At 42.0% G+C, this 14,105-nt stretch overlaps 1 protein-coding gene across 1 annotated transcript in view; it reads right to left on the bottom strand.

The window, feature by feature from the left end:
- DOCK3 (dedicator of cytokinesis 3) overlaps nucleotides 1-14,105 on the bottom strand; it is a 454,921-nt gene that overhangs the window by 10,416 nt on the left and 430,400 nt on the right. Inside the window, exons 43-46 of the mRNA XM_044676700.1 lie at nucleotides 13,808-13,929; nucleotides 12,707-12,845; nucleotides 11,994-12,141; nucleotides 984-1,102 (exon numbers count right to left, since the gene is read on the bottom strand). Coding sequence (XP_044532635.1) covers nucleotides 984-1,102; nucleotides 11,994-12,141; nucleotides 12,707-12,845; nucleotides 13,808-13,929 — 528 coding nt within the window. The remainder of the gene's footprint in view (nucleotides 1-983; nucleotides 1,103-11,993; nucleotides 12,142-12,706; nucleotides 12,846-13,807; nucleotides 13,930-14,105) is intronic.

Here is a 14,105-nt window from a genome sequence, read left to right on the forward strand (position 1 = left end):
TCAGACTACCTAAGCAGAAATGTGCTGGCTAGGGGAAAGGGAGAAGGAAATTCTGCTAGTAAACTGTGCCTCTTCTGCTAAGTAGTAGCCTAGGAGTTGTGCCAATGGTCTCCTGGAGAAGGGAGAATGGTGGCAAGAAGTGAGGATGGGCCGATAGCATCTCCTCGTTCAGGCTTCTCTGGAAGACCTAAAGGTGGCTGACGTGACAACCAGGGGGTGAAGGGCTTTAGGGAACCAGAAGGAAGAGGTGGGGTGGCATGCTGCTTCAGGGACAGTGACACATACACACATCTGCCTGGCAAGGCCTTCTCATGCCACAGGGAACACAACCATTCTAATTGGCCAGGCTATTCAGGAAGAGAGTCTAGTAGGCTGGAGAGACAGAAGGACAAACGAAAGGCAAAGATTCCCACTGATGCACAAATGCCTACAGAGGGGCAGAAACTCCTTAGAATGTTGGCACTCTTTTATTTCAATAAAAGCTGGCATTAATGTAGAGCATTAATGTTTACAAAATGATTTACAAACATTATCTCATTTGACCCTTACAAAAAACCCGGGAGGCAGGTGCTATAAATATCCCTATTTTACTGAAGAAGAAATGGAGGCAGAGAGAGATTAAATGACTTGCCCAGAGTCACAAAGTAAATGTCAGTGCAGGATTTGAACTCAGGTCTTCCTGACATTATGCCCAGAGCTTTCTTATTGCTTTAACAATTAACTTGAATCCATGCCATCTCTGAGGACTTTTCCCCAAATCTGTCATGCAAGAGGACTGCAAAAGAATAGCAACAAATTCTACAAATACAGGAAAGAGAGAGAGACACAGATAGGCTGTTATTTTAGAGTTCATAAGGAAGGAGTAAAGACGATGCAAGACACCAGCCCTGGGGCACCTACCTGGGACCCCTCTGCGTGCCCCCTTACACATGGCCATGCGCATGCCCCCAAAGTGCAGGAGGAAAGGCAAGTAACTCCACTACCTGTCCATGCTCCATGACTCCAGCTGGATACATGGCACTGCTCGGGCGGTCTCGGTGAGTGGGCAGCAGCATCATCAGCTCCCGAGAGTGTCGGTACTTATCTGGCAGAGAGGGAGAGCCTGTAACCAAGCGAGAACAATCACCCACAAATGACAAACCACAGATGGCAGGGAGGGTCCCAAGGAAACCAAGCGTTCCAGAGGCCTTCATCCAGGATGCTCTTCTCAGAAAACACCAAGGAGAAAGGAAATGGAGTCCAGGGACCAGGTGGAGGTGGGCGGAAAACAGAGACCTGGGATGGTGAGTCCAGCTTATCCAGAGCTGGGACAGAGACGCTATTTAGGTGTCAGGATCGGTGGCCAAACAGTGGCTAGCTGGTCAAGTCCAAGGAAGAGAAGCTCAAGTGCAGGACCTGCCCAGAGACTTCAAGTCTCTGCTGGCCTTAATGCAGCACCAAAGGCTTGGGGGTCCAGTCCTGCTGATGGGTTGGGTCAGAGGGCTCAGGGAATGGACACAAAGTGACTTCACAGCAACAGTATATGACAAGAAAATCACACAGAGATGGAGAAACACGGAGACCACATATTCACATTTTCTTTTGACCTTTAAAAACAATGCTTGAATTTGCCTCCATTAATACCTCAACCTCTCCATATTCTGACCATATCTGCTACAGGGCTTGGCATGTTTATAAATTTGATTTATTACTCTAGTGCTTCCGGTCAATGAAATCATGATACTGATCTGAAACCTCTGGGCTTTGAAAATGTGCTTTACAGTTTACTTGGCTCACAACCATGAACTCTGAAGGAAAAGAATTTTTCTTCTCTTTTTGCTAAGCTCCCCAGCCACAGCCCCAGTTCCCTGGAGCCACTGGCCTTCGATATAAGTGACAACACTGAGGGAGGCTTGGGAACGCTGGGCTCAGTAAGACATACGTCTCATCGATTCGTGTTTCCCGAGCAAACACAGGTGCGCTACCTGAGAACCATTCTCCCCAGAGAGAGAAAGTGTAAAAAAAAATCCTGTTAAAAATAACTGATTAGTTCCCCACCCCTCCCAAGATTAGCTGACTCTCAATGGTCTCTCAAATGCCTGAATATACTCTGCTACTGGAGGCACATGCCTAGCAATTATCGTAGTGCCTACTACCTGGGGTTCTCCTTGGAAACCACCCGTAAGTGTTAGTTGGGACTGAATGGACCAGCTTCCCTGGGGACTAGAATTGGCTGAATGAAACCATTCCACCTGTGCCTGGCTGTTTGCCCTGAGTAAACCTGAGTGCCAGCCCTATCCTATGAAGACGGATGGGGAGTTGCTTCTTTCCCTTGGCACCTTAAGGCCAATACAGAGCAGCTTGTGTTCTTTATGTAGCTAATAGCTGAAATCTAGAGTTGCTGTAGGCAAACTATTTTCTGTGAGGGCACTCTATCTCTGAAACTCTCTGTCCTTTGGTTTGAGAGTCAGTTTGTTAACTGGATTTGGTTTATGAAAGATCCTACCTAGACAATTTCTTGAGAAATATCTCATCTTCATTTTTTGGGGTCCACAAAAATTCCTTCCTTCCCTCCTTCCCTCTTTCTCTCCTGTCTTCCTTCCTTCCTTCCTTCCTTCCTTCCTTCCTTCCTTCCTTCCTTCCTTCCTTCCTTCCTTCCTTCTTCTCTTAAAAAAACCCCTTACTTTCTATCTCAGAATCAACACTGTATATTGGTTCCAAGGCAGAAGAGCAGTTAATGGCTAGGCAATGGGACTTGTGTTTTGCCCAGGGTCACTACTGCTGAGTTCAAATTTGAACCCAGGACCTCTGGTCTTCAGGCCTGGAATTCTATCCACTGATCCACCTAGCTGCCCCCTGACCAGGAGCTTTCTTAAGAGAAGTAGAATAAGGGATAATATTAATGAGAATGTTATTTGTGTAATTAATTCCCAGTGTGTTTGAACTTCAAAACCTGCTTTAACTCTTTGTTTTTTCCATTGACCTTTTACGATAAGGCAGTGTTTAAAGACTGTTTAAAAAATCTGGATAGTAATTTATGTTATTTCATTTTTATCTATTCCATCATTTTCATTTAGAACTTGCTCCCTGAGAACAGAGAAGTCCTGGAAAAAATTTTTAAAAGCCCAGAGAATTCCTAGTGTTGTTTTCTTTTTTCAAAAAGTCTTAATTTCTTTTTTAAGTAACAACTCAAGACAGAAGGGCAATAGGTAAATAGGGTTGTGTCTTGCTCAGGGTCATACAGTTAGGATGCATCTGATTTGAACACATCACATTTGAACCCAGGTTCTATCACTAGGCATGGTACTCTATCCACTATGCCACCTAGCTGTCCCTCTAGTGTTTTCTTGACCAGGAATGTAAGGCACTTCCAAAGCCTTACTTCCTGAAGATCAATGGTCCCCTGCCTATTTCACAGGTAAAGAAACTTGGCAAGAGGGGAAAAAACAACTTTGGGATCAAGTTTTGAAATGAAACCAGGATCATGACCAACTGTGAATGCTATTGCAGCTAAGGAATTTTGTGAGAGGTGAACAGAACCCTTCAGATTATAGTCAAGGAAGATGAGCAGCCAACTGGACAGAGAATCTAAGGGCTAAGTCGATGGATAAAGCACTTACAAAGGACTTACTATATGCCAGACATGGCTAATGGTGTGCTAGCTCTGTGGATTTTATCAGTGTTCCCAACTTAGGAATTTCATAAATAATATATTCACTCCCTAGAAACCCTAAGAGCGCCTTCTGTTCTTCCCTTCATTCCCCTCCTCCAAGGTCATGCCAATCACAAGTTTCCTCTAACGAATGGCTTACAGAAGGAAGGCAATGGTAAATTTCCAGAAATACTTTTATGCCAAATAGAAGCTTAATTAATACCAGAATTGCAGCTTATTTGATTCTTTGCACCAATAAAGAATTTGTTTTGCTAGACTTTCCCCCCCTAGATAAAATTAAACTAAAACTGAATTTAAGAGCCCAGGAATTGTTCTTCATGAGGCTAATCCACCAGAGGGAGCTATTGACTTAGGTTTTGCGTAAAAAGCTCCTCATGTCTGGTTTCCAAAGCAACAAGAAACTATGTTGGAGGCATTAGTTGGTAATTCTGGGCACTGGTGTTGTGCCTTTTGCTCCTTTCTCTCCATTATCAGTCACTTGTCTTCAGAGACCATAGATTCTGCTGCCCTTCTTTGTTCCTAGTGCCCAACCTTCAGAAAGCCCCGACCAATATGTGAAAACTGCTAATATTTTCCAGAAACTCATCCTAACTGATAACTTTGGACTTTAAAAGATTGTTCTGATAACTCCAAGAAAGAAGAGCTTGGTGCCATTGGTGATAGACCCCATGTAGCCAAACATCACAGTCTGTGATGCATGAGAAAAATAGAGAATGGTGCCAAGTGAGGTCTTCAAAAGGATTGGGAGGGAAAGATGCAATAATGGTATCCAATGATTTAGCCTTGTTCCTACTGGGCTTTGGTTAGCTTCATATGGCACCAGTTTCCTGAAATGAAACCAATCCAGGGATCTTTTGTCTTTTAGGTTCAGGTGAAAGTAGTATGGTCTAGTCAGAAGAATAATGGATTGGAACTCAGGGGAAAGTCCTGGCCACTAAACTTACTAGCTGTGCAACCTTAGAGAGGCTGCATTCTTTTCCCAACATGCACCTTTTCACTTCAAAAGCTTCCTTTCCTTCTCAGCTCAGCTCAAACACCACCTTCTGATAAAGCTTTTCCTGATCATTCCAGCTGTTCGTGGCTCCTCCTCTCCATGCTCATTCATTATCTCGTATTTATTTGTATGTGCTTATATGCACATATGCCTTCTTTTCCCCTATAGAAGGTGGGATTCTTGAGGGCAGGGACTGCTTGGGTTTTGTCTTTGTATCTTTGATGCCTAGCACAGTTCCTGGAACATAGCAGATGCTTAATAAATACTTACTGATTGATTCATCTCTCCAAATCTCAGCTTTTTTTAAAGTCCATGAAATGGAGATAATGAAGTACTACCTACTTCACAGGTTTATTGTGAGGGAAGCAGTCTTTAAGCTCTCTAGAAATCAGAGTTATTATTTGGTGACCATTCCAATTTACTGCCAGAATTTGACAGTCACCAAAGCCATTTAGGTTGGCATAAAGATAAGTATTTTCAAATTAAGGAGATATGAATTCCTCAATTTTTATTATTGTTTAAAAATCACAATAAAAACAACAAGACTGCACACATTGTAGGGACAGGGCCTATGCTTTATTAATTTTTGTATCTCCTCAATCCTTAGAACAGTATGTACTCAGCAAATATTAGAGTTGAATTTAGTTTCAAGGTGTCCTTCTTTAAAGGCATCCTACCTTCTTTTTCTTAGAGACTTTTCTGATAAGAGTCCAATGCATTTCCATCACATAGGAGGAGAACTGCAGTGAGTTTTGGGAAGACTGAACCTCCTTTGTCAGTACATAGGGATCTGCAGAGTACTGATGAAAATCTAGTTTTTGAGCTCTGTCTAAGGTGCTGAGCTCAACTTTTGGCTCAGCAAATGCTTTATGAACTTCTTCCTTTTCAATAGAAAATTCCCTTTTTGTTTCACTATATGTCTTCTTAAAACTCGGCATGCTCGATCCTCTGTGTTGTTTCCACAGAGCTATGTATTATAAGATTAAATTAAATTCAACAAACATTTATTGAGATCATAGGACAATAGATTCAGGAATGGGAGGGATCTTAGAAGCCACCTAATTCAATCTCATTTTACAGATGAGGAAAATGAGGCCCAGAGAGTTGAAGCAACTTTCCCATGGCCACATGACACAGATGGCAAATGTAGCAGAGTTGAAATTAGAACCCAGGTTTTTTGATTCCAAGGCCAGAACTCTTTCTGGTGCATCATGCTACAGCCATATAATTGGATCTGCTGTGATCAATTAGTCTCGTAAAAACTTAAAAAAAAAAGAAATCTATATTCCCATGAATTCCCCCAGTTCTCCTTTGCATTTGATCATCTTGGGTGATCATGCATTATTCCTCTTTCAACCTTCCCTCCTCCCTAGTCTGGATCTCTTTTCATTTATAGTTCCTTCATTTCCCAACCCTGTCAACAGCAGCTATGCCACTTCTACTTTCCATGTTTCTGTTGCCAGACCTGGAATCAGGGAAGAAAAGCAGCTCAGGGAGTAAAAAAAAGGTCTGTGGGATGGATTTGAGTTTCTTCACATGTTCAAAAGAAAATATAGCATCTTCCTTCTAAAACTTGCCCCTTCTAACATCTCCATTTGAGAATCACAGAATTTCAGAATAAGGGACATCCTCATCTCAAGGCATCGGCTGAAAGTGCCAGTATTCTTCCATTTACCCAGGCTGGACTCTTCACAGTGGTTGTTCAAACCTTCTCTTTTTTCCTCAAGCTTCCTATGATGTGACCTTTCCTGCACCCTCACAGCTAAGGACTTCACTTTGTACTGTTCTGAAAAAAATAAAGGCCCTTTGCTGTGACCTCCATCTCAGACTCTGTTGACAGCATCCTTCATTCTTTCCTTTTTCTGGTCTCTAATGACAAGATGATTCTTCTCTTTGCCTTGATTCCACAGCCTTCCCCTTAACTGTCCTGGTTTCTCTTCTCTTTTCTCTCTATCTTCTCTCTTGGGACCCTCATCAGATTCCATGGCTTTAATTATTATCTCTACAATGACCCTCAGATCTATCTGTCTAACCCTGGTTTCCTTCCTGAGCTTTAGTCCCACATCATCAACTGCCTATTTATTTATCAGTCAATTCAAACTAGTCCCACAAGCAGTTCTAGTTCATTGTGTCGAAAATGGAACCCATTATCTTTCCCCTCCAAATCTACCCTTCTTGTAAACTTCCCTATTCCAACCAAGGCTACGTTCATCCTTCTAGCACCCCCAAACCACACTGTCATCCTTCATTATTCTCACTTAAAAATGTATCCAGGCAGCTGCCAAATCTTGATTCTACCTCCATGATACTTCTTGCAAGTTCTCCCTTCTTTTCACTCATCTGGCCATCATCCTAGTTCAGTCCCTCATCATCTCTCACCCAGATTATTGAGACAGGCTCATAATTGGTCATTCTGCCTGAAATTTCTTGGAACTCCAAGTCATCTTATAGGCAACGGCCAAAGGGATTTTTCCTCTTGTGATGTCTGATCAATGACTGACTACCCTATTCAATAAGCTCCAATGGTTCCCTATTACCCCTAAAATAAAATTTACCCCACTGTGGCACTTAAAGCCTTTCACAATCCAGTCTTAGCCTTATTACACATTACTCTCTGGCATGTACATACACTAGAGTCTAGCCAAAATGGCATTTCCTCTGTTCCTCACCCAGCACCCCATTTCTCATCTCAGTGTATTTACACTGGCTGTCCCCCATCTCTGGCCTGGCCTTCCTTATTCTGTCACTTTGGGAAATGCCAGTATTCCTTTAAGGGTCAGCTCAAGTGCAGCCTTGTACATGAAGCCTTTTTTGAACCCTCTAGCTGCTAATACTTTCTTCTCAAAATTTATCTACCTTTATACATATGCTTCAACCCCCTGCTAGACTGTAGGTTCCTTCATACCCATGTCTACACAGTGCTTGGCACATACCAGGTACTCAATAAATGTTTGTCGATCAACTAGAAACCTTAAAATCCCTTTTGACTCCTTTCTGTCTCTCATCTCCTACATCTCATCAGTTATTGGTCTTGTCTTTGCCATCTGTCCCTTCCTCTCCATGCCTATTGGCATAACTGCATTTCAGGTCCTCACTGTCCCATCGCCTGTACCATTACAACACTCTCCTAATTGGTTGTCTTGCCTGCAATTTCCCCTTTTCTAAATATCTTTTATATAGTTGCCAAAGTAACTCACATTATATACGGCCATGCTTGTGGTATTCCCTTGTTTAAATACCTTTAATTCTTTAGGCTGACATCTAAGGCTCTTCACAATGTTGCTCAAACTTATCTTAATAATATAATTTACTGATTTTCCATTTTATGACCCAAATGCCTCCACCAAGCTGGATCTTTTTCTGCCCTTTCTATCCTCCATGTCTTGGCACATTCTGTATGCCACATGCAGTGAGTATAATGGTCATCTCTGGACCTCATCTCTTTCTATTGACGTTTTTCTTTTCCTTTATGGCCTAATTCTGCTGTCATTTCCTTTATGAAGTGTTTTCCCATCTACCCAGTTAGAAATTGAGATTTGTACAATGTAACATAAGGTTATTCATTATTAGTGATCCTTCCCCTTTTCTGATTTATTTGGTTTGACTTCTCTTTGCTTAATCACCTACTAACTCACATTATAGTTATTTGGGTATGTTTCACTCATTCATCGAGATCAAAGTCTATGCCAACATTTTGCTCTTCCTAGCTCTCTTCCTTTTTACAGTCAAATTCACAGAAAGGATTGACTCCAATTGATGTCTCTATTTTATCACCTCATGCTCATTTCTCATTTCCTTGGAAATTTGGTTTCTGACTACCATTCAACAGAAACCACTCTCTCCAAGGTTACCAATGATCTCCTACCTGCTAGATTGAATAGTCTTTTCTTAGTCCTCTTTATATCTGATCTCTTTGAAATTTTGACAATTATTTCCCCTTCTCCTATGTACTCTTTCTTCCCTTGTCTTCCCATGTATTTACTGTCTCTTGGTTTTTCTCCTACCTGTCTGAATCATACTTCTGTCTCCTTTGCTGGATTGTTATCCTTTTCTGGTCTACCCAAGGGTGGACATCCCACAAGGATGCCCTCTTCTCTTTTCCCTTTATACTCTTTCCCTTAGTGATCTTATTAATTCTCATAAGTTCAGTTATCTGTATGCAGATAATTCTCAAATTTAAATATTCAGCCTGGCTGTTCCTGAACTTAAATCTCATATTATCGACTGCCTGCTGCAGTTTGACCTAAGTGTTCTGTAAGCATCTCAAGCTCCATATTCCTAAAATGGAACTCATTCTTTCCCAAATCTATCCTTTTCCCAAATACCTTGACTCTCACCTTCTGTCCATCTTTCTATCTATCAGTTGTTAGGTCTTATTGAACCTGTCTCTGCCACCATTTTCTTATCTGCCCTTTTACTTCCACTCACATCTTTTTTTTTGAAAGCCCTTACCTTCTATCTTATAATTAAGACTAATTATGGATTCCAAGGCAGAAGAGTGGTAAGGGCTGAGCAACTGGGGTTAAGTGATTTTCCCAGGGTCACACAGTTTGAAGTGTCTGAGGCTGGACTTGAACCTAGGCCTAGCTGCTATCCACTGAGCCACCTTGCTGCTCCTCTTCCACTTACATCTTAGCCCTTGACCCCAATTCAGCCCCTCATCACTTCTCATCTAGGATATTGCAATAGCTTTTTTTAAAAACTCTTACCTTCTGTCTTAGAGTCAATAGTGTGTATTGGCTCCAAGGCAGAAGAGCAGTAATTATTATTATTATTATTCTTCCTGTTGACTCCTTACGGAGCATAGGGCCGCAACCATCTCACGCCAACGGACTCTGTTCTGGGCAACTTCCCCCAGCTGGGCCCATGTCATTCCGACTGTTTTTGTTTCATTTTCGGCAGATCTTCGCCAGGTCTGTTTTGGTCTTCCAACCTTCCTCCTCCTTGAAGGGTTCCAGCCCAATGCCTGTCTGGCTACGTTGTCTTCCGGTTTTCTTAGTGTATGTCCTATCCATCTCCACTTACGTTTCTTTATGTCCTGACTAAAAAGGGCTAAGCAAACAGGGTTAAGTGACTTGCCCAGGGTCACACAGCTAGGAAGTGTCTGAGGCCAGATTTGAACCTAGAACCTCCTGTCTCTAGGCCTGGCTCTCAATTCACTGAGCCATCCAGGTACTCCCTTACAATAGCTTTCTAATTGGTTTCTCTGATTCCATTCTCTCAAAGATATTTCCCATAGCCTCCTGGCACATAGTAGGCAATGAATGCTAGCTAACTAACAATTGGAAAACTGATATTCTCAAAACAAAGAGAAGATCATATCCACTGCCCTCTACTAAAAAAAAATCTTCAATGGCTCTCTATTTCTTTTAGGGCAAAATAAAAATTCCTCAGCCTTTTGTTTTAAGCCCCATATAATTTAATTCTCAGTTCCAGGCTTATTTCATATTCCTCCCCTTTATGAACTCTCTTCCAGTCAAACTAGCCTTCTAAGGCTACTTGCCATATACAACACCTCCATTCACAACATTCACTCTCTTATCTCTATGTCTTTGCATGAATGGCTTCCTGAGTCTCTAAGGCATTCTCTTCTAATCTTTACTTACAGACTCTCTAGTTTCCTTCAAAGCATAGCTCAGATGCCAATATCTTCCACACAGTCTTTCCTGATCATCTCAGTTATTAGCACTTTCTTCCTCTTGGAATGCCTTTGAATATTTTTGACTTTGTGTATATGTTGTACAATGCATCTCTCCAGTAGAATGTAAGCTCTTTGTGGGTAAGGATTGTTTATATCTATATTTCCAAGTCCTAGAATAAGGCTTTGCCCATGGTCACTGCTTTACAAAGTGTTGGTTGAATTTAAATGGGATTCTTAAAGATTTGCTAGGCATCCTGGTATCAAAATTTACTGCAGCTATTGTTACGGTTTATTGTTACTGCTTCTATTTTTCATAATAATTTTAAATGGAAAAGAATAATTCTCTCTTTATTTTGAAAGCAATTTGCCTTAATCTGTAGGTCAATTCACATTGCCCACTGTTCATTTCTATTGCCTGGTCTGCTGACCCCCTCAGGGAAATCTCTTATTTACTCTGAATAATATTCACTCCTTTGCAGATGTTTCCATAAAAAGGTCAGGGAATTAAATTTACCTATGGGATCTAGCATCAGAATGTGAAGGAAAGCTGATTCTCAGTGAGAATATCCACTCAATTAAAATGAAAAATTGAGTTGCACTTGGCCAAGTAAACAGTTTTTTTCTAGTTGTCCCTCAGAGACAAGCTTTTCTGATTTCAAGAAAGTTCTTAGCATTGTGTAGCATTTTCTATATTTAGTTTTAGCCTTAATTTTGTTTGCAAAACGTCATCTCAAGATGAATGACTCACTTGGTTTTAATTCTGATTTTTCTTGCAAAGAGAATATTAAGGCTGGGATGTTTACTAAGGATCATTTAATCTCATACTTTTTTTTTTTTATGGATGAGGAAACCAAGATCTAGAGATGTGAGGTGATTTGTCCAAGGTCACATAGCTAAAAATGGCAGTGGTGGGACTTGAACTTAAGTTTATTGGATCTACATTATAGAAATAAAATAGAAAATAGGTATTAAGTTTGATAAGTTAAGGAATTTAATTCCTTAACTTATCAAACCTAATTGAAATCAATATCTTAACTTATCAAAGGTAATCAAAATCAATATCTTTTTTCCTTTTCTTAAAAATTTATTTAGAATAATATCTTTAAAAAATTTTTATTTTGAATATTTTCCCATAGTTACATATTTCATGTTTTTCCCCTCTCCCCCAAATCCCTCTAATGCCCCTTAGCTGATGCACAACTCCTGGGTTCAAAATCAATATCTTACCTTATCAAACCTAATCAATATCTACTTTCTATTTTATTCCTATAACATCCAGTGCTATTTCCATGATGCCACTTAAGTAACAGACATTTGAGTTTGCCATTAGATTATGGTATGGAAGTATTAAAATCTCTTCTCTTATCCTGTCTTTAGCACCACTATCTGGCTATCTCGTGTGGTTCTACATTGCTCATAGCACTTCAGAGAAAGAAGCCCAAAGCCAGCATATACAAAAATCACAGAATCTCAAGTTGGACATGCTGTATTCCTAGCTAGAGGAGAGCTCTATATTATGTTTGATGGAATGGGGTTCCACTGGGCTTGAGATAGGACCCCAGAAACTTCTAATGCTGAAAAGAAATTCATCTCTGAAAGTAAAAATGAATATAATTCAAGTGCCAGGCTTATCCTAACAGCACAGCCATAGCCATTGCAAGGCTTGGAGAATGCTGCTTCCCTGGTTCCTGGCTTTATTCACTTACCTCGGGCACTGGGTGGGGCAGAATTCATCATTTGAGATGGGGCTGAGTGGGTGGAGCTCAGGCTGGAGGAAGAAGGGCTAGCCTGGGATGAGGACAAAACAGAGACGTTCGTGATGGAGCCCTGGTATCTGGTGCTGGGGTAAGAAAGCTGTAGGAGGGAGAGAAAGTAGCAAGAAAGAAAACGAGTCAGGTGCCGGCAAAGGAGCACCTTCCGCTAGGTCGTCCCAGGACCCTAAACACGGAAGTTTGTCCTCCTCCATCCTGGAGGCAATCCCCTGGCTCTCTGCGCCTCTGCTCAGCCAGTGCAAAGGAGAGCATCATTAGATAAGGGAAGTCCAAACTATAAAGCACACCCCGGCAAATGAGAGGAAATCGCTCATTCTAAGAGCTGTGAATTCTATAGGGATACCATGATAGGAGAAGATTTGGCAGAGAGAATTTGCTATCGGCACTGGGCTGAGAGTTGCCTAGAAGTCAGAGCCTGCATGCTTCTCAGGGAATGCGCGCTGGTGGAATGGATGTGTGTGGATGGTGTGGGCAAGGCAGTCTGGATACTTTCTGGGTGGCTGTGTCAGTAATTGGGAGGCTGTAGCCTTTTCTGTGGGGTCCTTATGGAAGACAGACGGTGGCAGAGCTGAAGGAAGGCTCTCGGCTGGGGCTGCAGAATGTGTCCTGTGCCCTGTAAGCCCCCCCTGGCTGCACAGCCATGCTACCTGCATGTGATGGTACATGTCCTCGGGGACCTCTCCCATGGAGCCGTCAGGCAGGATCACCATGTTCCCAGGTTCACTGGACGCATGAGAGGAGAGAGACGATGATGAATGGCGGCCTGATCCCATCAAGTTCATTGGGCTACAAGGAAGAGGAGAAAACAGCAAAGAGTCACGGGATGTGTTTTTGGATTCATGGGCTTTGTATTTGAAACGATGGGTGGAATGGAATCTTAAAGCCCCATACATTTGGGGTGGAAGCAAAATCATGTTCCTTATCTGTTCATTATCTCTCTGGCACAGTTCTCCCACCACATGCAAAGAACTGGTAAATAGGAGACTGAAAGGGAATGCAACCTTAGCATGTGGGAAGTTTCGGGAAGGAAAGATCACAGGGTTTTATTTCTGCAGGATCACCCTGTTCCCCAAATTTTATGCCAACCACACCTTCCTATGGCATAAGCGGAGAGTAGATCAGCTGCTGAAAAATATAAGAATCTTGTTCTCTGGCTGCAAGCCAGAGTCACAGCTCCCATTTGGCCATTAGGCAGGGATGGCCACACCTCATTTGCCAAATATGGCAGATGGCAGCCCATCATCTCTCATAAGTCAGGGGAAATTTCTTGCTGTGGGCAAGACCCTTATGGAGAACTGAGAACATATTAGGTCTGTCAGGAATGAGTTATGTTTGGGCCTCCCACAAGATGGGTGAGTACAAGCTACCCAACAATTTGCTCTTTACAATCCCTCCTTTATCAATTTTTCCTTGTGCCTTAGACCCTATGGACACTTCTCCTTTAATGTCCATTCCTAATTGGTTAGCAATCTCCAAAGGAGCTTGGAGACTTTTATTGTGGTGAGGAACTGGCACAAAGGGAGTCTGGCCACATTCAGACATCACCCTGACGTTGACATTACTCCTAATGATGTGGGCTCCTGTTTGCTGATCATAGTCCTTCGTTCCTTAGTCCAACTCCAGGAATCTTGTCTGGGTTACCGACATTCTTGGGTCAAGGAGACTATGGAGGACCCTTGTGCTTTGGGTTCTAGAAGTCAATTCTTTAGGCATGTAGATGAACTGTCCTCTCAGAGGAGATCCTGTACCTGTGACGATGCACCATCTTGATGGTTTCTGGGCTCATTGGGCTATGGGACACCAGAACAGTCCCTCGGGTTGTGTTAGTGCCAGAACATGCTGGACTCAGTTTATCCAAACCAGGAAACTCCTGTGAACAAAAGAACCACTAAAGATCACTGGGTTGAGGTATTTGTGGGAAGAGATGAAAGGTTATGGGGGTTAGGATTTGAATAGAGATAGAAATTTTTTTGGTCGATAGTAAATGACTTTCCCTAGAAAACAACCCCATCTAGCTATACAGTATAAGCTAAATTAGAGACCTCT

Source organism: Gracilinanus agilis, chromosome 1, assembly GCF_016433145.1.
Source record: "Gracilinanus agilis isolate LMUSP501 chromosome 1, AgileGrace, whole genome shotgun sequence".
NCBI classification, from domain to species: domain Eukaryota; kingdom Metazoa; phylum Chordata; class Mammalia; order Didelphimorphia; family Didelphidae; genus Gracilinanus; species Gracilinanus agilis.